At 38.2% G+C, this 24,503-nt stretch overlaps 1 protein-coding gene across 1 annotated transcript in view; it reads left to right on the forward strand.

The window, feature by feature from the left end:
- SPINK5 (serine peptidase inhibitor Kazal type 5) overlaps positions 1-24,115 on the forward strand; it is a 96,469-nt gene extending 72,354 nt beyond the window's left edge. The window contains exons 22-33 of the mRNA XM_042906242.1: positions 1,204-1,306; positions 2,722-2,849; positions 6,048-6,117; positions 7,263-7,390; positions 7,811-7,889; positions 11,323-11,450; positions 12,473-12,545; positions 13,631-13,758; positions 14,649-14,748; positions 18,367-18,497; positions 20,750-20,840; positions 23,823-24,115. Of these exons, the coding sequence (XP_042762176.1) occupies positions 1,204-1,306; positions 2,722-2,849; positions 6,048-6,117; positions 7,263-7,390; positions 7,811-7,889; positions 11,323-11,450; positions 12,473-12,545; positions 13,631-13,758; positions 14,649-14,748; positions 18,367-18,497; positions 20,750-20,840; positions 23,823-23,831 (1,168 nt within the window). The 3' untranslated portion in view covers positions 23,832-24,115. The remainder of the gene's footprint in view (positions 1-1,203; positions 1,307-2,721; positions 2,850-6,047; positions 6,118-7,262; positions 7,391-7,810; positions 7,890-11,322; positions 11,451-12,472; positions 12,546-13,630; positions 13,759-14,648; positions 14,749-18,366; positions 18,498-20,749; positions 20,841-23,822) is intronic.
- Positions 24,116-24,503: the final 388 nt, after the last annotated feature.

Consider the following 24,503-nt stretch of genomic DNA (forward strand, 5'->3'; position numbering starts at 1 on the left):
ACATTTTTTAAAATATCACATTTTTCACAGAATGAAAATAAATTCTTTATACAAAGCTCAGAAGTACACATAAAATATTTAACTCATTTAATAGCCATTTACTGACTATCTACAATGTACAACGTGAATAATGATTGTTCATAGATGGATTAAATAATCTTCTCAGAAATCATATAGTTGACTAAAGATTAGACATGGGTACAAGTTAATAAAATATGAGGGAGGAACTGCTAAATGAAAAATGATGTGTACAGTGTATTCTGGTACTTCAGGGAAGAGAGAGTTAATAGGAAGTTTTATAGGGGGGATAGAACTGGTCTTTATAATTTGGATAAGGTATGAACTGTACAGGAAGGAATGAGAGGGGCAGAGGGCAACAGCATGGGTAAAGCTCTGAAATTAAGAAAACAGTAATCTGAACAACAAAGAGCAAGTCATGTAGTTTAGTTAGAACTTAGCCACTTTGCTGGCTTTGAATGCCAGATCAAGGATTTTGAAGTCAATGCTATACATAGTGGGAAGCTGCTAACATTTTTCGGGTAAGAGAGTAAGTGGCATAAATATGGTTCCTTTGGGAAGATCCATACATAAACAATAAAAAGGGGGGAAAGAGAAGGAAAAGACTAAGATTCAGAATGCTACTGGTGATGGTAGGGGTTTGCAGGAATCCAGGAGCCACTAGATCTCATCAGAGCCAGAGGAATAAGAGGGAAGGTGAATGGATCAACATGGGAGATGTGAAAACAGTGTCACAGTGTCAACAGCCATGGGGGCTGTGGGGAAGGGGACAGAGATGGCTCTAGTGTTTTCTTCTTCATGAATGGTAGAGAATCCAGGAGCAAGGACACATTTGGTGGAGGAGGTAGTTCTTGTTGGACCTCTTGAATATGAGGTGTTTGAGAAGAATCCAGCTGGAGAATCACAGTGAGCATTTAGGAAGTGGTAGTAAACCGCTCACGTGGCCTTGCTTGTGTTTGTGTACATGTTGGTTTTCCTCTACAGTAGTGAGAGCTCTTCTAGGCAGAAGGACTCCATGTAATTCGTCTTTCTATTTTCAAAGGAGGGCCTGCAACATAGTGGATGTTCAGTAAATGCTGGTGGATTCTGTACAAATCTATTTGGGTCACACGATGAACAACTCACAGAAATGGGCTCTGCTCTCTGTAATCTGTTATTCCGTACTTCCCCCTTTCTAATTTCCAGCCAGAAAGAAGATGAAGAAAGAAAGAGAAAAGAAGAGGAAGATCAGAGAAACGCTGCGGGTCATAGTTCCCATGGTGGTGGTGGCGGAGGAGGGAAAGAGCAGGTGAGAGGACCTCTAATTTCCACGACCAGGGTGGACGCAAGTATCTGACAAGAGCACCATGGCAGAGCCTGGCATAAAGGGGAATGAATGTCAGGCTGAGTTTGAAAGCGTTCTCTGAAGGACAGGGGAGTTTCCCCTTGAAACTGCAGGGTAATATCTCAGCAAATTTTAGTCTCTCTATGGCTCGTTTTGATTTCTTTAACCCTGGAAATAATTAACATGATGACCTCATCCCAGACTCCTGACCCCTTTTTATATAGTGTAGCTCTCAGGCCATTAATTGATCATAAGAGTGTTAGGTGGTATAAACATGGAGATAGTCCTCAGCAGCATCACATGCTCTTTATTTTCTTCTATTATTCTCTTTCCTTCGATAGGGTCACTTTTTCAGGGCATTTTTTCTGTTGAACCAAGGCAGCATAATATGGTGAAAGAGCATGGTTTTCAGAACCACATAGTTTGGGGGTAGACCCTGCAACCCATTATGCAACATTGAATAAATTACTTCATGTCGCTGAACTCTAGCTTCCCTTATCTAGCAGTAGTCTTACAGGGACAAAATAAAATAATTTAGGCAAGTTTTTAGCACATTTGCTGAGACATTTTTAAGAGTCAGAATGACAGTGTTGCCTATAAACCCAGTCCTTGGGCCTGTGAACACTACTGCATAAGATTACAGCTGCTTGATTTCACTTCTTACGACCTTCGGATATCAAGATCCTCTCTTTGCTTCCAGATCTGACACAAGCCTGACATATGTCTTTGATAAGTTCTGGCTATTCTGTTTTTCTATCTTTTCTCCTTAAGGAGGCTACATCCTCACTCTCAGGAATGAGGACTCAAAAGTCCCCTGTTTGTCTTCTCCACAGTTGTCTTGAGCCTGTCTTCCTTAGCATTTTGTATAACTTTGTACTTTCTTCCAGCAATTCTTTCTCCCTTCTGTCTACACCAGAGGTCAGCTTTTTTTTTTCTTCTGTAAAAGGCCAGATAGCAAATATTTTAGGCATTGTGAGTCATATGGACTCTGTTTCTCTTATTCCATTCTGACATTATTGTGGGAAAGCAGCCATAAATATATCTAAATGAATGAGTTGAGGGTGTGTTTCAAGTTTTGATTTGTAAAACCCCCATATATAAGAACAGCTGCATAGATTAGTCTTATAGGCTATAGTTTGCCGACCCTTCATCTGTGCTATTAAATCCCAGCCAGCTTTATAATTTCCTTGTGTAGAACCTTAGAAGCAACATCATTAACTATGACAACTGACCTCTTAGAATATGGGTGATTCCAGTCCCTCTTTCTCTGTAGATAGCAGTGCTGGACATTGTAATAACAGAAACTCAAATCGTTTCATGAACTTAACAATGCAACAAACCAAGTAATCCAAGAGACCTACTCTCCTCTCCTTTTTCAGGACCAATGTGCAGAGTTTCGGGGAAAGATGCAAAACGGAAAACTCACCTGTACTCGGGAGCGTGATCCTGTACGTGACGCTGATGGCAAGGCATACAACAATAAATGTACCATGTGTAAGGAGATACTGTAAGTACTTCTTTCAGCTGGCAGTCTCAAAGCTAAAAGACTAGCTATTTCTCATTTACTTATAGCTCCCTCCTGAAAAATTGTTTTTGTTAATTCCCAAGTATTATCTCTTTCCCTTGTATCCCGTAAGAAACAATGAGCCTTAGCAATGGCAGCTAATCATTGTCTGATTCCTAGTCTGTTTTCTCTCATAATTCTGTGACCTGCAATTGCCATCATGATAGAGCATTTCTCTTTAGAACATATAATGCCTAAGTCCTGTGGAGAGTTCGCGAAGGTCATTTGGAATAGTTGACCAGCATAGTTTAAGAGGGTTGTTTCTTGCGGTGTGTGTGGAACACATTTATTGCATAATCCAGAGTGTTTCTTCTGTGTGTTTTCCCATGGTGAGTGTACTGAATTGGAGTGCTTTCTGATCCAACTCAGCCACTCTTGATTTGTGTTACTGGGTCAAGGAGCATAACCACCCTTGTACACGGAGATAGTTTTCTGGGTGACCTTGATAGGTACTCATAGTTTTAAAATTTGATGCATATATCATAATGCTATTAATTATGACACTTAATCAATATGAATTTAATAAGCATTTAATGCTTCTCCACACATACATCTTTTTCACCTTTCTCCTTGAAAAGAAATTACAGTCTTGTGATAGTGTAGGCCATGTGAGAAAATCTGATTAGTTCAAATGTTGCATTTTACAGATGAGAAAAACTGAAATTTTTCTTTTTTTAACTTTTTTATTTTGAGAGAGACAGAGACAGTGTGAGTAGGGGACAGACAGAGCGGGGCTGGGAGAGAAAGAGGGAGAGAGAGAGAGAGAGAGAGAGAGAGAGAGAGAGAGAGACACTCCCAAGCAGGCTCTGCACCATCACCACAGAGCCTAATGCGGGGCTTGAACTCACGAAACCGTGAGATCATCACCTGAGCCGAAGAGTCAGACACTTAACCGACTGAGCCACCCAGGCGCCCCTGAAATTTTTTTAACTTCAGGGTCTCATGGGGAAGTGAACTTCAGAGCCAAAATCAGAATCCAGTTCCTCTGAATACTAGCCTAATATTTATTCACATTACGAAAATTTGTCAATAGAAGCAGGGCAGTAGAGTAGAGCAGTGCTACGGTTTTAGCATCAGATAATTTCAGCTTCATGTTCTGGACAGGTTATTCCACTTTCCTAGGCTTCCATCTGCTCATATTTATAATGGTGGTAGAGGCAACAATAATCATCATAGCCACTAGTGTCTGTTTTGAAAGGTAAATGAAAAGAACCAGGTAAAACTCTCTACACAGTGCCTTGCACAAAGAAGGCATTCAATAAATGTGAATTGTCACTATTAATACCATCAGTAGTGTCCAGTAAATAATAGGCATCAGCATGAATAGTAGTAAATAATAACTAATGTTATGATTTCCTGCACTACACTGTGTTGTCCTTTTGCACAACTTGTACTTTGCAGATATGACTAACATAACTGAGAGAGCATTTCACTTAGGACTTTGCTTCTTTTTGCCACATATATTAATAGATAATTTTGTTAAGGAACAAATGACGATTCTCCAATGCAAAAAATGTATAAGATAAAATTTTGCCAATGTAATAATTGTCATCTATACTATAAGATACTCATCTGGAGTATTTAACAAAACACAACATACATGGAATATTTTTTACAATCTTTAGAAATCACTCATCTGACAATGAATGGTTTTTGACTGTCTGCATTGTAATAGGCACTGGTCATGGACAAGCATTCTTCATGTGAACAAGACAAAGTTCCTGCCATGTAATTATAATGTAATATAGAACAGACAAGTTATAAATAAATAAACAAATAACTACATAGCACAGGGCTAGATGGTAATAAGGAAAATAAAGCAGAGTAAGGCAACATAAAGGGATTGCAGTTGCTGCTTTATTTATGGTGTTAAGGGAAAGCCTGGCGTGTGAGGGACACCCGTAAAGAGTAAGTGAAGTGAACCATGTGGACATCTAGAGGAAGAAAGTTTCAGGCAGAGCAAGAACCAGTGAAAACTTTTGAAGATGTAAAATTACCAAGCTGAAAAACAGAAAGGAGATCATCATGTCTCAAAATTATTGCATAGAAGATTGCAGAAAATGAGTATGGGGACATTAAATAAGGCTTTTTTAGGCCAAGAGAAGGATATTGGATTTTATTCCATGTGTGATCAGAGGTCACTGGAGGCTTTTGATCAGAGCCATGATTATCCCTCGAGTGGCATTAAACTGAATCATTACAGTACCCTCTTCATCCAATAGTACTTGATTAAAATTTCATGACTTTGTTTGAATCTTCAGGATCTATTTTACTGCCACTTCCCTATTTCTTATACATGCAAAGGGAACTCCCTAAAAAGAATATATATATGTATATATGTTATATACATACATACACATGTTGTTCTGTGTACAACACCAAATGAAACTTGGAAAGAAAAGTAAATGTACTAGATCTTGAGCCAACTGCATCCGAATGACCTGGCTTGTTGAAAATCAGGCTACAGAGTCCCAGTCTAGATCTTGTCAGTAAACCTGTTGGGATAGTCAGTGGATCTGAATTTTTAAAAGTTTCACAGGTGTTTCTTAATGTGCATGAAAACTTAGAGACCACTGGCATAAATATTTTATCAGAAAAGAGTTTAAAAAAAAAAAAAAAACATGATCCTAAGGTATTTTCTAGATTACTTATCTTCTTTCTATCTTGGGTTCCATACTTTAAAAACTAATACCCTAATGGGTTGATCTACAAGTCAAGGCACTAGACTGGTGAATTGGTGAGGTATTAAAAACCAAGACATAGCATGAAAAGATGAGGACACTGGGCCTGAGACTTGAAACTTGCCTCTAAATATCTGATGAGTTAATATCGAGAAGAGCTAATGGGTTCAGCAAACTTGTTCTGTGTTGTCCTAGGATTGTGAAGTCCAAAGGATGAAAGTTAAAGGTAAATTTGGACACAAATAAAGGAGACTTTGAAATTACTTGAGTTTGTCTACCTAGAATACCTATCTACCCTATAGACCCTGTGATGAGGAAGCTTCTTAATAACCAAGCTGACTCTCAGCTTTGAGGATGCACAGAGATTCTCTGTGAAGGAAATGTAGGATATGAACTCAAAGGCTCCTTCCAAACCTGAGTTTCTGCTAACAGGATGACTATTGACTCTTGTCTCTTCCAGAGAAAGAGAAGCAGAGGAAAATAAGCACTCTGACTATAGATCAAATGAGACTCAATCAGCATCAGAAAAGGTGAGTCACTAACTAGATTTTGATAAAAACGGTCTTTCTGTAAGTCAACACTTGGCTATCAAAAATACAGAAAGAGAATGTCAATGTTGCCAGCTAAGATCTTTGCCCTAAGAAGGTCAGAAGCTGGGGCGCCTGGGTGGCGCAGTCGGTTAAGCGTCCGACTTCAGCCAGGTCACGATCTCGCGGTCCGTGAGTTCGAGCCCCGCGTCGGGCTCTGGGCTGATGGCTCGGAGCCTGGAGCCTGTTTCCGATTCTGTGTCTCCCTCTCTCTCTGCCCCTCCCCCGTTCATGCTCTGTCTCTCTCTGTCCCAAAAATAAAATAAAAAAAAAAAAAACGTTGAAAAAAAAAAAAAAAAAGAAGGTCAGAAGCCATCATAAACGTTAGTATTGCTGATAACTTGTTCAGTGTGGAAATTTCATGCCAAACGGAAATCTTTCAGTCTAACACATTACAAAGCACTTTTATAAATCGTAGTTTATTTAATTCTCTCAGCAACCTGGTCAAATACATTTTTTTAACCTTATTTTATAGATGGGGAGAATGAGGCTCAGCTGCTGTAACAAATTGCTATCGACAGTGGCTTGAAACAGCACAGATGCATTATCTTATATTTCTGGAGTTCAGAAGTCCTAACTGGATCTCACACTGTGTTAAAACTAAGGTGTCAGTAGGGCTGCGTTTCTTTGTGGACGCTGTAGAGAAGATCTGTTTCGTTGCCTTTTCTAACTTCTGGAGGCTTCCTGCATTGGCTCATGGCCACCTTTAAACTTAGCGGTGTCCACTTGAATCATTTTCAAGTGGCATCACTCTGATATTGACTTCCCTGCCTCCCTCTTTCACTCCTGAGAACCTTTGTGATCACTCTGAGCCACACAGATAATTTAGGATAATCTGTCACCATTTTAAGGTCTGCTGATTAGCAATCTTAATTCTATCTTCCACCTTAATTTTTCCTTGCCATGTAAGGTAGCATATTTATAGGTTCCAGGAATTAGAATCTGGTCATGTTTGTACGTCATTTATATTGCCTCCCAGCAAGGTTAAGTGGCTTCCTGACTCTTGAGTCAAAATCTTCAGACTTTCAAGCCCAATCGAATACTATGTGAAAATAGTCATTTCCAATATCATCTTTCCTTATTTTTAGGATACGTGTGATGAGTTTAGAAGCCAAATGAAAAATGGGCAACTTATCTGTACCCGAGAAAGTGACCCTGTTCGGGGTCCAGATGGCAAAACACACGGCAATAAATGTGCCATGTGTAAGGACAAACTGTGAGTATTTTTCAAAAATGGGGCTTTAATTGTGAATATTACAGTATAATAACTGTTTCTCCTTTCTCATCAGTTTGAGAAAATGACTTTTTTTTTAAAACAGATCAGGGCGCCTGGGTGGCTTAGTCAGTTAAGCATCTGACTTTGACTCAGGTAATGATTTTGTGGTTCGTAAGTTCGAGGCCTGCATCAGGCTCTGTGCTAACAGCTCAAGGCCTGAAGCCTGCTTCGGGTTCCATGAGTCTCTCTTTCTGCTCCTTCTCTACTCATGCTCTGTTTATCTCTCTCTCTCAAAAATAAATAAACATTAAAAAAATGTTTTTTAATGAAAAAAATAAAACAGATCTAATTATTAATGAGGTGTTTGTTCACTCTGGCTGAAATGTTTTTGTTTTTTTTTCCCCCATTTTTTTCTTCAAGGGAAAGGGAAGCAGCTGAAAAAAAAAAGAAAGAGGAGGACAACATGAGAAACGCAGGGGAAAAGAGCAATGAAAACCAGGTAGTGCGTGTTAGACATACTAACACTTAAAGCTGGATGCTTGATTGTAAGGTTAATTCTTTCAACAAATATTGATGGAATGCCAACTGAACCCACTCATTGTGGGCATAATGATAAACAGGAAACCCTGGCCAGATGTGGCAAAGAAATAGCATGTGAACCAGTGCCCTAAAAGCAACTCTGATGCACTTAACCACCTGTTTACAGGACCAGTGACAAGTGTCAAGTTTTGGTTGTTATCAAGGGGATTTCTTCTCTGAGGTTTTAAAACAAACAAATAAACAAATAATTAAGCAAACAGACACCAAAATTACGAACAAGAAAGCAAATATCAAAAACTTGGAGCTCTGATGATAAGTTCTTGACTTGGTGGTCCAGTGTCATCTTGTATTCAATTTGGGCTTTACATTTTTTTTTAATTTTTTTAATGTTTACTCATTTTAGAGAGAGAGAGAGAGAGACAGAGTGCTAGTGGGGGAGGGGCAAAGAAAGAGGGAGACCCAGGCTCACTGAAGTCTGAAGCAGACTCCAGGCTCTGAGCTGTCAGCACAGAGCCCACTGCAGGGCTCAAACCCACAAACCGTGAGATCATGACCTGAGCCAAAGTCAGATCCTTAACCAACTGAGCCACACATGTGCCCCCAATTTGGGCTTTAAAAATAATGTTCAAGGTACAATGGGGTGTCTCAGTCGTTTAAGCATCAGACTCTTTATTTCAACTCAGGTCATGATCTCCTGTTTTGTGAGTTTGAGTCCCATGTCTCTGTCTCTGTCTCTGTCTCTGTCTCTCTCTCTCAAAAATAAACATTAAAAAAATAATAGAAAAAACAATGTTCAGTGCTTTATAATACTAACACATAGACTGTGACACAGCACAATCTCCTCCAATCGATCTATGGACTCCAATTAGAAAAGAGAAATTGTGAAGTTTCCCCAGGGAAGTTTTCCCATTAATGAGGGAACTTTTCATTAGGTCTATACTGACTTACAAAATGAACCATGAATAGTAATTTTCATTTTTTTTTTTTTATTTTTTTTTTTAACGTTTATTTATTTTTGAGACAGAGAGAGACAGAGCATGAATGGGGGAGGGGCAGAGAGAGGGAGACACAGAATCCGAAACAGGCTCCAGGCTCTGAGCCGTCAGCCCAGAGCCTGACGCGGGGCTCGAACTCGCGGACCGCGAGATCGTGACCTGAGCTGAAGTCAGACGCTTAACCGACTGAGCCACCCAGGCGCCCCAGTAATTTTCATTTTTTAAAAATATGTTGGGCATATGCATTTTGGTAAATGAATGGGCTTGAGAAAAGATTTTGTTATCCAACTTTAAATGATCTCTTCGGGCCATCTATTCTATTTGTAATCCTGGTCAATGTTTTTCTTTTTTTAATTATCTATTTTAGAAATTTCAAACAAAAAATACTCTCTACATTCATATATGAAAAATATCCAGACATTGTCTGTGTGTGTTTTGTGGCAAAAAGAGAACTATGGTCTTACCTACAAATGCAAAGTAAAATTTTTCACAGAACACATGCATCATCATATAAACCAGCCCAGTAGAAACTTTTGGTTCTAGAATAAATGTCATGGGGATATAAAGTACACATGGGGAGTATAGTCAGTAACAATGTATTAACTTTATATGGTAACAGATGGTAACTAGATTTATTGTGATGACCATTTTGCAAAGTATGCAAGTGCCAAATCACTATGTTGTATACCTGAAACTAGTATAATATTGTACGTCAGTTATACCTCCTTAAAAAAACTAATAAACAGGCCTTCCCAAAATCAATGCAGTAGGTGGTACTGTTGCAATTTTTCAGTTGAGAAAAACTCAAGGGAAGTTAACTACACAGAGGTAATAAATAGAAAAGCCGGAGATTGCACCCATAAAGCAAAGATTGCAATATGGTGCTATCATAAACATATAAGTGTGTGGCATTTGGAGTGTATGGAAAAGGAAATACAGCAACTCCCAAAAATGATGGCTGTGAGATATTTAGTATTTGGATCAGGTATTCAATTCCAGAGGACTTTTTTACTGCTGCAGTTAAAAGTAGTTCTGGAGTTGTTCATGGGTATCACACTTTAAAGAAAGAAGGTTAACTATCATCTAGGTTACTAGCGGTGTCTTTCAAGGACATCTTCCCATATCTCTACTTTGGCTCTTTGAACTTACAAATTTCTGTAGATGTCCAAAAATTTCCAGATCCTGTGGACTCCGTTCCATTGCCTTTTTTTTTAAGGTTCTTATTTTTCAATGAATGTACGAAGCCACATTACCTTCTTACAAGTGCTTAGGAGTTTTATTCTCTGCCAGGTGAAAGCCCAGAAGACGGGAAAGCTTGTTGACAGATTTCTGAACACGATTCCAATGTTGACTTTAATTACTTCATCACTTTGAGCCTTATTTTCTCATCTGTAAAATGAGGATAATGAATGTTTATCTTCTAGGTTTTTTTTATGACAACCCAAGGAAATCCACTAGAGCACACAACAAAATGCCTGGCATATGATAATACAGACTTGATTTTTGCCAAGAGAGCATCTTTCAGTTCATTCCAGGGCTTTTGTATGTGTGGAGTATTACGTAGAGGTGCAGGGAGACAGGTGTAGCTCTCAGCCTGCTGAAAATTGTGTTAACACACTACAGGCTGCCTGACACAGTAAAATTCCACTGGGATGCTATGGAGAGGATTCTAACTTCATAAGCAGATATTTATTTTTATTTTTTTTTTTTTTTTTTTTTTTATTATTTTATTTATTTTTTTTTTTTTATTTTTTAATATATGAAATTTACTGTCAAATTGGTTTCCATACAACACCCAGTGCTCATCCCAAAAGGTGCCCTCCTCAATACCCATCACCCACCCTGCCCTCCCTCCCACCCCCCGTCAACCCTCACTTTGTTCTCAGTTTTTAACAGTCTCTTATGCTTTGGCTCTCTCCCACTCTAACCTTTTTTTTTTTTTTTTTTTTCCTTCCCCTCCCCCATGGGTTTCTGTTATGTTTCTCAGGATCCACCATAAGCAGATATTGAATAAAGTTCCTTTGAAACACATTCCATCTCCAACATTTTGTTTTCTCTAGATTTTTATTTCCCCCCTTAAGTATTATAAGTTTATATCTCGCAAGTTACATTTAAAGTTTTAGAGATCAGGGGCGCCTGGGTGGCTTAGTCGGTTGAGCGTTCGACTTTGGCTCAGGTCATGATTTCACGGTTTGTGAGTTCGAGCCCTGCATCTGGCTCTGTGTTGACAGCTCAGAGCCTGGAACCTGCTTTGGATTCTGTGTCTCCCTCTCTCTCTGCCCCTACCTTGATTGTGCTCTGTCTCTCTCCATCTCTCAAAAATGAATAAACATTAGAAAAAAATTTTTTTAAGTTTTAGAGATCAGACTATCATGGTAACATCTCTTTTTTCCTCAGGATCGATGCCATGAATTCCGGAACATGGTGAGAGAGGGAAAGCTTATCTGCACAAGAGAAAATAACCCTGTTCGAGGCCCCGATGGCAAGATGCACGTCAACAAGTGTGCTATGTGTCAGAGCATCTTGTACGTGAAGAGGTTTATCAATCACTTTGGCACGTTGTGCTCATTTGTGAGGAGATAGTTATTTTTTTGTAATGTTTTTTTTTGTCTCTTTTTTAATATTTATTTTTGAGAGAGAGAGAGTGAGTCAGGGAAGTGCAGAAAGAGAGGGGGTCAGAAGATCTGAAGCGGGCTCTGCTCTGACACTGGAGAGCCCAATGTGGGGCTCGAACCCACAAATCGTGAGGTCATGACCTGACCCTAAGTCTGACACTCAACCAGTGACTGAGCCACCCAGGTGCCCTAGAGATAATTCTTCTTAATTTAAAAGTTAAGACCCTGGGCATCACACATTAAAAATATAGTAGACCTTCACTTTAGAAGAGGACAGTAAGCTTCTAGAACACTCTCATAAGAAATTTTCATTTTGATAATGAGAAGCATAATTGTACCTGGAGCACCTGGGACAGGGAGACAGCTGTTGTAAAGTGTGCCAAAATCACGGACTTTCAGGAGCTGAGGAACACGGGACACGCCAGTTCACTCTGCAGTGTTTCACTTCCTCTTACATATAAAGGAAGAAATTACTACAAAATAGACTTTCTGTGGGGATTCAAGGAGATAATATTTTTTAAACATTTATAAACTTTAAAGCAATATAACTATATAATGAAAATGAATATTGGAGAGTTCAGTTCTAATTTAATATGAAAAAGAAAAAAGAGAAATAAAACATCACACCACATGAGGGCCATACAAATATTTTACTAAGGAAAACATGCAATGGCCTTCTAGGAGCATATATCATTCGGGTGACATCATAGTAGCTGAATTTATGAAAGTTGATAACATTGCCAAAAATGAATTATGACAATTCCAACAATTAGGACTCATTAGTAAATATATAGATAGATAGATATTAGATATTTTTTAGATACAAGAAAATGGTGTTAGATTTGCTAAGGTTTACAATTAGAGAAATACTTAGTTTAAAAAACTCACTAATAACCCTATAAAAAAATGATCTAGCCTTTTTTATTCTGCAGTGAGCGAGAAGCTAATGAAAGAAAAAAGAACGATGAAGAAAAATCAAACACCAAGCCCTCAAATGACGCAAAGGTTATTTTTTCTTAATGTTTATTTATTTCTGAAAGATAGAGCACGAGCAGGGGAGGGACAGAACAGAGAGAGGAGGACAGAGGATCCAAAGCAGGCTCCACACTGACAACAGAGAGCCCGATGCTGGGCTGGGAACTCACAAACCGTGAGCCCACATTGGACACTCAACCCACGGAGCCACGTAGGCACCCCACAAAGATTATTTCTTAAAAGATATGAAGATGACTATTTTGCCATTTATCCTCAGCATCTTACATTCTCCAGTTTTTGGATAATAAAAATGCTAATGTTCTGCTTCAAAGAAAAGAGACTCTGCTAATATTTGCATTTTGGTTATAACAACATTTTTTTCTGTCCTTAAGGTTTAACATTTTTCTCAATTTTGTAGAGAATTCTCCTGCAGTGTGTGTCCACTATTGCTTTATTCTCTCCTTTTTGGGAGAAATAGGGATTGAAAAATAGAGTGTAAAAATCTTTACAACCTCAACTGCATGCTTATCTCTGACACTAAATGTGAAATGAGGTTTCAGGTAGTTTGTTGACATTGATTTTTACAATTCAGGTAATATAAACTAATTTCAAAGCTTCCTCTTCAGCTTCTCTCCTTGATGTCTTTTTTCTGTTTCCTCCAGATGGCTTTCTGAGCATCAATGACTCAATAGTGTGTATGTGTGATGCTGCCTTTTCTATTTACTTTTCAATGCAAAGAAGACATGTTCAGTCCTTTGCAATAATAATCACATTTGTAGCATTAGATTCCTGTGATATTGTCCTTGGGTCAAGAGTACACCTCATGTGGAAAATGAGAGAAAGGAAGAAAGGAAGCAAGGAAGGAAAGGGTATGGGAGACAAGGAGATCTGTCAAGAGTTACCCCCCTGCATTTTTGGGACCAGTGCAGAGAGATTCAGAATGAAGTGGGGGATGGAAAGTTTAAAGTCTGGGTGCTCCTTGGCCTACATTGCCAGGGGAAGTGCACTGAGTCTGAACTCAGAGCTAAGAAAAGACTTTCTGAAATCAAGCTTGAGAAAGCCACCAAGCCAAGAAGGGGGAAAATCCTGTTCACTTGCCCTTTCTCATTTTCTAGGATGAGTGCAGTAACTTTCGGGAGTACGTGAGGAATGATGAGCTCATGTGCACGCGAGAGAATGACCCCGTGCGAGGTGCTGATGGAAAGTTATACAAAAACAAGTGCTACATGTGCAGAACTATCATGTGAGTAAGAGGATCCTGTTACCCTCTTCAGTGGGGCAATTGCATTTTTATTTTTATTTTTATATTTTTCAATGCAAAAAGGAGTTTTTATTAAAGCATGGAGATAGGATATGTGGAAATTGCATTTTTAGGAGCTGCTGGTTAAATAAATGTGTGCACACAAACCAATGGAATCCTTAAAATAAGTCTTTAGATTCAAGGCCCTTAAAAGTTGAGAACACCTGGTATAGGAGAAAGAACACTTGGACTTGGAGACAGGAAATCCAGGTGTAAATTCTAACTATGATATTTACTAACTGTGTCACTCAAAAGAAAAATTTTTTTCAACTCTCAGGATCATAGCTACAAGAAATTGTTCCAAATCTTTGTTCTGTGACTAGATCAGACTCATCAGAGAAGTCTCTTTTTAAGAAATATAGATTTTTACACCCCAAAATATATTGTCAGAAAATTCAGAGCTAAGGAACTTGTTTTTTAGAAAGGGTTTCTAGGTTATTTTGACAAACAACCATATTTGGGGACAATGGACATGGTAGAGATTAATGAGCATGGCTATGAAAAACACTGTGTGAACATGATAATAATAATCAGTATTTTTTTTTTTAGCTCTTTGTAGTATGTTCCTGGAGATAAGAATCATCAATACTACCCTCTTTTTATGTTCTAGGAAAGCTAATCTCAAGGAATTGAAGCAACTTGTCCAAGGTTATATGTCGATTAAGTGATGAGCACTCTAAACCAGTTCGCCTTTGTGTACCTTTCTTTACATCATCCTCTGGTTGAATGTTCTATATCACATTTTATTCAGGGTTACTTAACATCCCCCTGGAAGTTATAGGAGGTAGTCTTTGTGGCTATACCTTTAAACTACTTTCTGTCTTCTTCTATAGTCAAAAAGAAGCTTTGGAAAGGGCAAGAATTCGAGAAAAGTCATCCCACTTTAGATCTTCTGCAGAGAAAAACAGCCCAGCTTCCTCCAGTTCTTCTCTGGTAAGAATGGCTGCTTCAGAAAAGCTACTCATTAACTTAAAGCACCTATGCTTGGGGCGTGTTGCCACTCACTCTCCATGAACTTCATTTCTATGGAAAGGCCATGGAAAGGCCTTGGAAAGGCTAATCCAGTGTAACTCCAAATCCTTTGTCTGTAGTTCATGCTCAGTGAGAGTTCTGGGATGACTGGGCATATTATTCTGTGCTCTTTTAGATTATTAGTCCTGCTCCAAGCCAATTTAGTACGTTTTCAACATTTTAAAACATGAATGTGACTTATTGCTCATGTGGTCCAATAAATAATTTTAGCAGACCAGAAAGACTCCTCATCCAGCTTCCTTTTGCTCCTCATCCCCAAACCAGCCCTCCTCCCAATAGCCCAGAGAGGTATGCTGAGCATGTTCAAACTTGTGAAATTCCACCGATCAGCAATTCACAGTGGTTAAAACTTGCTTCTTCAAAATACAAGTTGAAGGCCATCAGTAATGTATACCTTAGTGTAAATTAGCCTGAGAGAGAGAGTGCGAGTGGGAGAGGGGCTGAGAGAGAGGGAGACAGAGGACCTGAAGTGGGCTCTGCTCTGGCAGCAGAGAGCTCAATGTCAGGCTCAAATTCATGAACCGTGTGATCATGACCTGAGTCGAAGCTGGACGCTTAATGAACTGAGCCAACCAAGCGCCCCACTGTTTGCTTTTTTAGAGCTTTGCCAAGGTGGGGACTAGAAAGAAGGAAAGGGGGGTAAGAGAACATGAAGTATACTCATGAAGTAGAATATCAAATTGGCCCCGAAAAGTAAGACTTTAGCACCTAGTCCGATGACCAAGAAAAAAAGAAAGAAAAGTATCAAACATGAATTTTATCTTATTATTTGCCCAATTTAAGTAGGATAATAGATGAGTTGCACTAGTGAAATACATAGTAATGACATATTTCTAGTAAATTAGACACTTCACTAGGAATCCCATAAGCATGAAAATAAACTATTCACAAATCTGTTCTTTTTTTCCCCAGCTTTATTGAGATATAATTGACATATAACATTGTGTGAATTTAAGATGTACAGTGTGTGGATTTAGCACACTTCTTTGTTGCAAAATGATACCACCATAGTGTTAGCAAACATTGCCATCACCTCATATAATTACCATTTTTGTGTGTGTTGAGAACATTTAAGATTTATTCACTGTTCTTTTTTTTTTAAACATTTTACTGAAGTATAATAGTCATATAGAAGGAGTATGCTTTTCATGAGTGTACAGCTACATGAAATATCACAAAGGGACCACACCTGTGATAATAGCACCTAAGTCAAGAAATGAGGTATTGCCAGCAGACCAGAAGCCTCATCAAGGTTCTTCCTAATGTGCAATCTCATTTTGAGCTGAGCTTTTCCTTGGAGATGAGAACCATATCCATTATTCATTTCATCATCCATCCATTCATTTGACAAATGTTTATTGAACACCCACATTTTCCAAGCATTATTTATGTGTATGAGAATGATAGCCATAAACACAGCAGACGAAACTGTCTACACTCATGGAGTTTATATTTGAAGAACATAGGTAATCGATAACATAAATGAATAAAGCGTAAATCCAAGGGGATAATAAAATAAAATAACGATGTAGTTTGCTACATTGTGCTGGGATCGGAGTAAGGAGGGGGATACAATTTTAAGTAGCCTGCACAGGTACATTTACACCAAGGCCTAATGGGATTGATTCCATACATGTAAGTGAGAAGACAGCATTCCAAGAAAAGAATAGCAAAGCTCCAAGGAAGGGGTTAAAGACAGCAAAGAATCCAGTGTAGCTGAAATAGAGTAACCTCAAAGAGAGCCATAGAAGAGGAGGTCATTAAAGTAACAGAAAGCCATATTATATAGGATTTTGTAGACCAGACTAAAGATACTGAGGGGCCCCTGGGTGGCTCAGTTGGTTGGGCATCAGACTTGGGCTCAGGTCATGATCTCATGGTCCATGAGTTCGAGCCCCATGTCGGGCTCTGTGCTGACAGCTTGGAGCCTAAAGCCTGCTTCAGATTCTGTGTCTCCCTCTCTCTCTGCCCCTTCCCACTCATGCTGTGTCTGTGTCTCAAAAATAAATAAAACATTAAAAAATATTAAAAAAATAAAGACACTGACTATCATTCTGAACCAAGGTTTTATAAAGAGGAGTGATGTGATCTGATTTATTTTTTAAAAGAATAACTTTGCATACTATATTGAAAATAAACTACAGGGCGGCAAGAGCAAAATCTGGACAGCTGGCTAGTCATAGCAGTCATCAATGGAAGAGATGGAGGTAGTTTATACCACAGCAGTGGTGGTAGAAGTCATGAGAGGTGGTTGGATCCTGGGTCTGCTCTGAAGGTAGAATCAACCATACTTGGTTCAGAGTTGTTGTACTACATGAGAAAAAAGAGAAGCAGGGATGCCTGGGTTGCTCAGTCAGTTAAGCATCCGACTTTGGCTCAGGTCACGATCTCGCGGTTTGTGAGTTCAAGCCCCATATCCAGCTCTGTGCTGACAGCTCAGAGCTTGGAGCCTCCTTCAGATTCTGTGTCTCCCTCTCTCTCTGCCCCTCGCCCGCTCGCATTCTGTTTCTCTCTCTCAAAAATAAATCAACATTAAAATTTTTTTTTAATATATATAAAAAAGAAAAGCAGCCTGTCTTTGTTGCTTCTGTATAATGCTTTATCCTAGTAGTTTTGAACCTTGTAGCAGCAGATACGTGAAAAAATACTAAGGATATATGTGGTTCAGTCCTACCTTTGTCAGTGATTCATAGACAGTGCTTATCTAAATTCTCCCTGATTATCTATTAATATGGAACTCACCATAATCTAAAGCAGTCCATTTGGATGTTTTAATTATTTATCTAAACAACTACACTAGCAAACAAGTATTTCTGTATGAATGGCTACAGATATGATACTATTAAATTTTCTATCTTTTCAGTCTATTTCAAAGAGTGGTTTTCAAGGAATTTATTAATTTCATCTAAGTTGTCATGTTTATTGGCATATAGCTATAACATATCCACATCATTCTTTAATATCTATATCTAGTGAAACCCCTTTTTATTTTTAATATTGGTAATGTATATTTCTTGACTTTTTATCAGTTTTGCAAATGGTTTATCAATTTATTAATCTTTTTAAACAACTAGTGTTTGGCTTTGTTCTGTTTTCTATTTCATTAATTTCTCTTCTGTATTATTGTTTTCTTCTATTTTCTTTGAATTTAGTTTGTTTATTATTTGCTAGCTTCTCAACATGAAAGTTTGGGTCACTGATCTTAAAACTTTCTTCTTTGCCAATTATAAAATTGTTACAACTGTCCCCATATCACTGCTTTAGCTGCTGTGATTTGATATCTGGTAGTTTTGTCATCATTCAGTTCAAAACACTTCTACATTCCATTATGATTACTTTGAATCATGAGTTATTTAGAAGTGGGTTGGTTGATTTTTAAATAGTGAGTGCCTATGACCTATGTTACAGTTCCTTTACTAATCTTTTATTCAGATGTGACTGAGGAAATCAAAAGGTTTTTCCAAGCCCATCCCTCTTGAGTGCCATTGACAAAATCTGATTTATGTTTTGCTTGCTCAGGATTCTGAGATGTGCAAACACTACCGAGTATTACCCAAGATGGGTTACCTTTGCCCGAAGAATTTACATCCTGTCTGTGGTGATGATGGCCAGACATACAACAATCCCTGCATGCTCTGTCATGAAAACCTGTAAGTCTACAAGTTGCACTATTATATCTTCAAGGGTAGAGGTTCTTGACTGTGGTGTTGACCGACAGTACTGCACTGATAGCAATTTGAGGTGTGTTGTACCAATTTACTAACCATAACAGTTAAAAATTCAAAATTTGTGGATGATCTTATTCATATATAAAATAGAGAACATTGAAGATTATCCTTTTGGCTAAATTGCTTATATACTTTACTGAGTAGAAGAAAAAGGAAAAGTGGTGGGGTTATAACAATTAGAGAAAGTTTCTATTAGCCCCTGTGTACTCAGGAGAATGTGAACATCGTCCACCCACTATATAAAAAGGAAAAAGTTGAGAATTATTGCTATGTTGAGTCAGCCCAGCCTATAACCTCTACTGGGCCTATTGACTACCTGATAGCCAGGTATTTCAGATCCTCTCCAAGTCTTCTTGGTGAAGAAGTGGTGTCATGCAAGAGAAAGCAACTGGGAACAAATGGCAGACTTGCTGTGGGCTCTCAGATTTGTGCATCTTGGGCATATTATCATTCGGAGATTCGGTTTTTCCACTGGAGAAATGCACACTGTTCTCTGAGCCAGCTGACTTCACTAGGTTGTTAAGAAGAATTGCCATTTTTATTTGAAATTAAATATAAGGGATTTGTTTTAATACTGTCATCATTGGTTTTAGCTCTGTTGCTTTTCTGCTCAAATACTGTCTTACCCTCCCCTCCATTCCCAGCCTCCATTGGACCAGCTCGGAGTGAAAGCATGGTGACAAATCTTGACTTTTCCATCCTGCCTCACCCCACCTAGATTTACACTGTAGTCCATGTATGTTCTAGTCTTCTGAGGACACTATAAGCAAAGGTCAGAATGTGAGGATGGTACCCTCTGCAGTTCATATACTTAGAATAACATCTGAAGAGTGTTTTATGTGTTCTCATGTCTGTAGGTAAAGCACTTGCACTTTAATTCTTTCACTGAATCCTCACTATATTGTACAGAGGATGAATCTGAGGCTCAGAGAGTCTAGGTAATTTGTTTAAAGTCGCAAAGCTAAGAAGTAGATCAGACAGGATTTTAACCTTGTTGGTTTAGATCTAAATACAGTTTTCTTTTCTCTCCACTACACTACTGTTATATCCAAGGTGGTAGTTCTTTAAACATTTGGGGATCAAAAATTTCTTTGTCGATATGGAGAAAGTTACCTCTTTCCAGAAAAGAAAAAAAATGAAGCAACATTAATAATTTGTATGTTTATTATCTATGGGCTCATAAATCTCTTGAAATCCATCCATGGATCTTACAGAGTTTTAAGAATTAAGAAATCTCCATTCAAGAAATGAATGCAACCATTCAGGAATTTGTTTTATATATGCCTTCTCTTCAGCCCAGAAAATTTTCAACTTCCCATTACTGTAAAGGTCAGAGCCTAAATTATCCACTCAGTGTTCTTTAGTCATTCCATTAACTGTATAAACCCATAACAAGTGATACTCTAGTCAAGGGAACATTGAGTCACACACTTCAATGGTAAAAATATTAATAAAGCATGCCTCAGGATGGATTTTTTACCTAAAGGAACTGGGAATATATATTACGGAGAGAAGATCCAGGCTATCCAAGCAAGAGAGAATAGTACTGGTTTCTGTGTTCTCAGAGGAAGTTAGAGGGAAGCCATTTTGACTTGAGCAATGTCCAAAGACAAGGCAAACTATCTTGATAGATAGTGAGTTTCTCATCACAGAGGCAAACAAGTAGATGTTTAATATATGATATTTCTTAAGAGAGGCATTAAAATTTCATACCTTTTAAGATTTTTCCAGCAATAAAATTCAAACTGATTATGTATTGTTATATTTTATAAAATCTATATTCTATATTTAGTATATTTTACATATTTTATTATGTATATGTATTATATTTTGTAATCCCACATTATCTAGTTTTCCCATCTGTAAAATAATGGCTTTGGACTAGATAGTTTCCAGGTTTATTTCCAATGTTGAACAATTTCATAAGTAGATAGGTGGATTGAAATGCGATGGAATGGATCTAGGACTGGGGAATGAATTTGGAGCTGAATCTGAAGAGAGGACTGAACCTGGGTGATCCCTACTGGAAAATAGTTGAATTCAGATCCCAGGTCCTACCTTTAATTTCAGTTCTGGTATGATGCCCAGATGTCACCCACATTGATCCTTGTTGTTGTTTTCTCATTATAACTGTGAGTTTTTCCAGCCTTTAAATTTCCTCTGTTCTGTTTTAGAATACGCCAGACTAGCACACACATACGCAGTGAAGGGAGGTGTGAAGAGAACAGCACCCCAGGAACAACACCTCTCGATGTGCCAGCATCTGTAAGTACACCACATTCGTGATTACAGTGTCAGAGCCACACTGGTTCTGGTCAGAGCAGTGGTTCTGCTTCTGTGTCTTCCACTGGCTGATGGACGTTTCTCGGCTAGGGAAGTGATACTGGGTCACGTGACCCCAGAACTGGTCACGTCTTCCTTGTGAAGATAATTAATTACTGAAATATGCAGGGATAATAATATAATAGTTAATATTTTAAAATATTTACTGTTTACTGGGATCATTAATAGATTATTTATAAGCAATGTCCCTGACATACGACTTTTGCAAAGTAGGTTTTATTTTCTGTGATCTACCATAAAAAGACAGGACAAAGATTGAGAGTGGTCACACAGTGACAGAACCAAATTTCAACCATTTCTGTGTAAGCCACATGTTCTTGCACTTCATAGTGCATTAAGCTGTTTCCCGGCATGAACAGCTGGTCTTTCTTAAATCCCTGAAAAGACGTTTTGACACACATTATTGGGTTTGCCATTCTCCCTGATGATTGCATTTGAGGATGCTCTTCCTCAGGCAAGATGATATGTAACTTGGGGGAAAATGTAGGAATTTTCAAATAAGAGAAACTATTCAGGTAACTAGGGGTTTAAATTTCAGTTTTTTATATTCCTCATATATGAGACCTTTGGCAAATCAAAGATCTAAACCAAAGATCTCACCAAGTTATTGAAAATATTCAATAAATACTGACTTTTAAGTATTTGGCACAGTGTCTACAAACTAATGGCATTTATTATTATTATGTTGAAGAGACCAAAGTGTGAAGTTAGACAAAGAGTCCATAGTATAAACTTAGAGTAACAGACCCTGGTAGAGTGCTTATGTATTTTTAATAATATTAACAAATTATAGCTTAATAAATTTACATTCGATGTTAAAATATATATTTGTATTCAATAAAACAAAATATTTTAATCAATTACATTTACTAAAAAAATATTTCTTATTATTCACAACTGGTTTCATGCCACTCCACTGCCGTAAAAAGCTTTGGCAATAATGGAATTGGAAACCTCTCTGCCAGATTTGGGGCTCCGAAGCAACACTAGATGAGACCATGTTCAAAAGAACTACTCAGTGAGCCTTGACATGGCAAACTGGAAAAATAAGAGACGTAAGCTAGGTGTTTTGGGTTTTACGTTAGCAGCTAGAAGGCCAGGTAGAGTAGGCAGAGTATAGGGGTGAAATCAGGAGACCTTCCTTTTTCCTCTTGTGTGCTTGACAGTCACCTCTTTTCTCTGGATTATACACATCCATAAAGAAAAGGTATAAACTTTTGCTCTACTCCTATTATTGTGTTTGCTGTCTTATTAAATATAAATTCTTTTTTAACTATTACATTTAAATTCTTAGTGGTTTGTTCCTTATTGACAGAATATATTATCCCTCCCATCTCACAAACATACCCTGTTACATATAACTCAGGGCAGGGATGTAAAAATACTCTTTATGTGAATCCTAAAGACCACACCTCAGACCATATCATGCTGTTATCTCATGTAGACAACTTGACAAAAAGTACTTTATGAGGAATTTGCCATAGGAAATACTGATAAGATGTATTTATTCAAATAAGGAAGTTGCCAGGGCTAAGCATTTTAAAAGGTTTTGTAAGAGAGTGCCTTCCTTTCATTTTTGGGTGTGTTCTTTCCACTAGAATTATGTAACAGACATTATTAACAACAGGACTTATTTATGGTATTAGATGATGGAATAAATCATTAGAACAAAAGATGTCCAGAACATGGGTTCATTTCCCTCTGTAGGATTCGTGGTGTGATCTTGGATACACCAAGGTGGTACAGGTGGGTGATGGCCCAGCATTGCTCTGATGACTATGATGATGCGTGTCCTGGAGGTCGAAACCTATTGCCTGAACTTTGTTCCTGTATAGAAAGATTCTATAAGACAGTCTGGAGTCTGAAGAATGAATTAAACGCCAGATCACAACTTTCCTGGAATAACAGACCGAGGATCCTAGAACACATACTTACACTTAATATCTAAGAAGTATTTTCTATTGTACGATAACTACTATGATTTATGTAACTCGGAATTTTATGTGCTCTTTCCTTGTGCGCATCTTCACAGTAGGCCTGTGATTAGGACAGGGGTTATTATCTTTCCCATTTTATAGAAAATCAGCCCGGGGAAGATCCTGCAATTATCAGAATTATTCAATATTACATTTTGGGTCTGGTGTAGGTCTTCTGACTTCAGAGCTTATGCTCTGCTACTATCCCTTGGTTATCAGGAGATTCTGAAAACCAGGAGCTCTAGAAAAGGGATTACATATCTCAATTAAATAAAAATTAGCTACCTTGAAAGGAAATTTCCTGACAAAGATTTTCAAAGATGTAACAAGACCATAGATTTCCACTTTCAAACCAAAGTAAATCTCCTGGGGTGGATGTGAGGACTAAACTGGAGGTTTAGGTTTGGAACAACAGTGCTGCTGGTGCTCCAGGTGGTACTAGCTGATAACGCACAGTAATATGGAAGAAAACTTCCTGAGGCCCTTGCCTTCTTCTAAAAATCAGAGAGATGATTAAATTCTTACAACCCAAAGAAGCTGTAATAGTAAAGCATTAGTGTTGGAGGAATTGGATTTAAGTTCTGACCAAATGTAAGACCTTGGCAAGTCACTAGCCTTCTCTGGAGCTCAGTTCCCTGCTCTGTCAAACGATGTTAATGACACCTACCTCTTTTCATTACCATGAGGACCACATGTAATCAAGTACAGAGTTCGTATTTGTATCTGTCTCAACAGGTAGTATGTACTAGGTGTTCAGTACTCATTGAATCAATTGAATAAATGTGGAAGTGATTTTAAATGGTGAGTTCTTGGCAGAATGCAGGGATCTGTGGATTTCTCTGACTACAACATAACTATAAATGTATAGCCCACATCTCTATTATATCTCTGAGTTTCTAGCACCTAAACTATCCATCTTCTCTTCCAGGACAAATGATGGAAGAATTGGAGAAAGCCATGAGGGAAAATATATGCCCTAATTCTGAATTGCCTCTCACCATCTGTATATACAAAGAATTCTTCAGAGCTTATTATTTACTATAGAAAATGATACAGTGCTGTTGGGGGAATGGACTCACTGACTTTCAGTCTTTCCCATCTCTTTCCTCCTAGAATCTGTGATCCAAGGGCACAGAGATATCTCCATCTGTCTGTGCTTGAAAATCTCCTGATCACAATGCTGTCTGTTCAACTACTTGTTCAATAAAAGTAAACCCAGCAGAACACCATTTCTGGGATTTCTTCATCACTGCCTGGATTTACAGGCTTTACAGAAGCTGAAAACTACCCTTTTGTCTTGCTAAGCTATTGGTAGACACAAAATGCTCACTTTTTTTTCAGTTTCAAGTTGCTGTCCTAGTTAGGAAGAAATGTCTAGAAGAGAGGTAGGGAGGTATGGGCTCCAGGCATTCAAGAGCTGTATAAACCCAAACCAGCTATGAATCACCTTCCATATCTGTCACTTTACCAGCTCTCCTATGTAACTTCCGTATTTCCATGCAGAGCGTAACTACCTCTGTGACACAGATACCATCCAAAGACACAAACCAGTAGTTTCTCATATTCGGTCATGTTGCCTATTGACCATTTCCTGTATCACAGTCTGGGA

Source organism: Panthera leo, chromosome A1 (genome assembly GCF_018350215.1).
Source record: "Panthera leo isolate Ple1 chromosome A1, P.leo_Ple1_pat1.1, whole genome shotgun sequence".
NCBI classification, from domain to species: Eukaryota; Metazoa; Chordata; class Mammalia; order Carnivora; family Felidae; genus Panthera; species Panthera leo.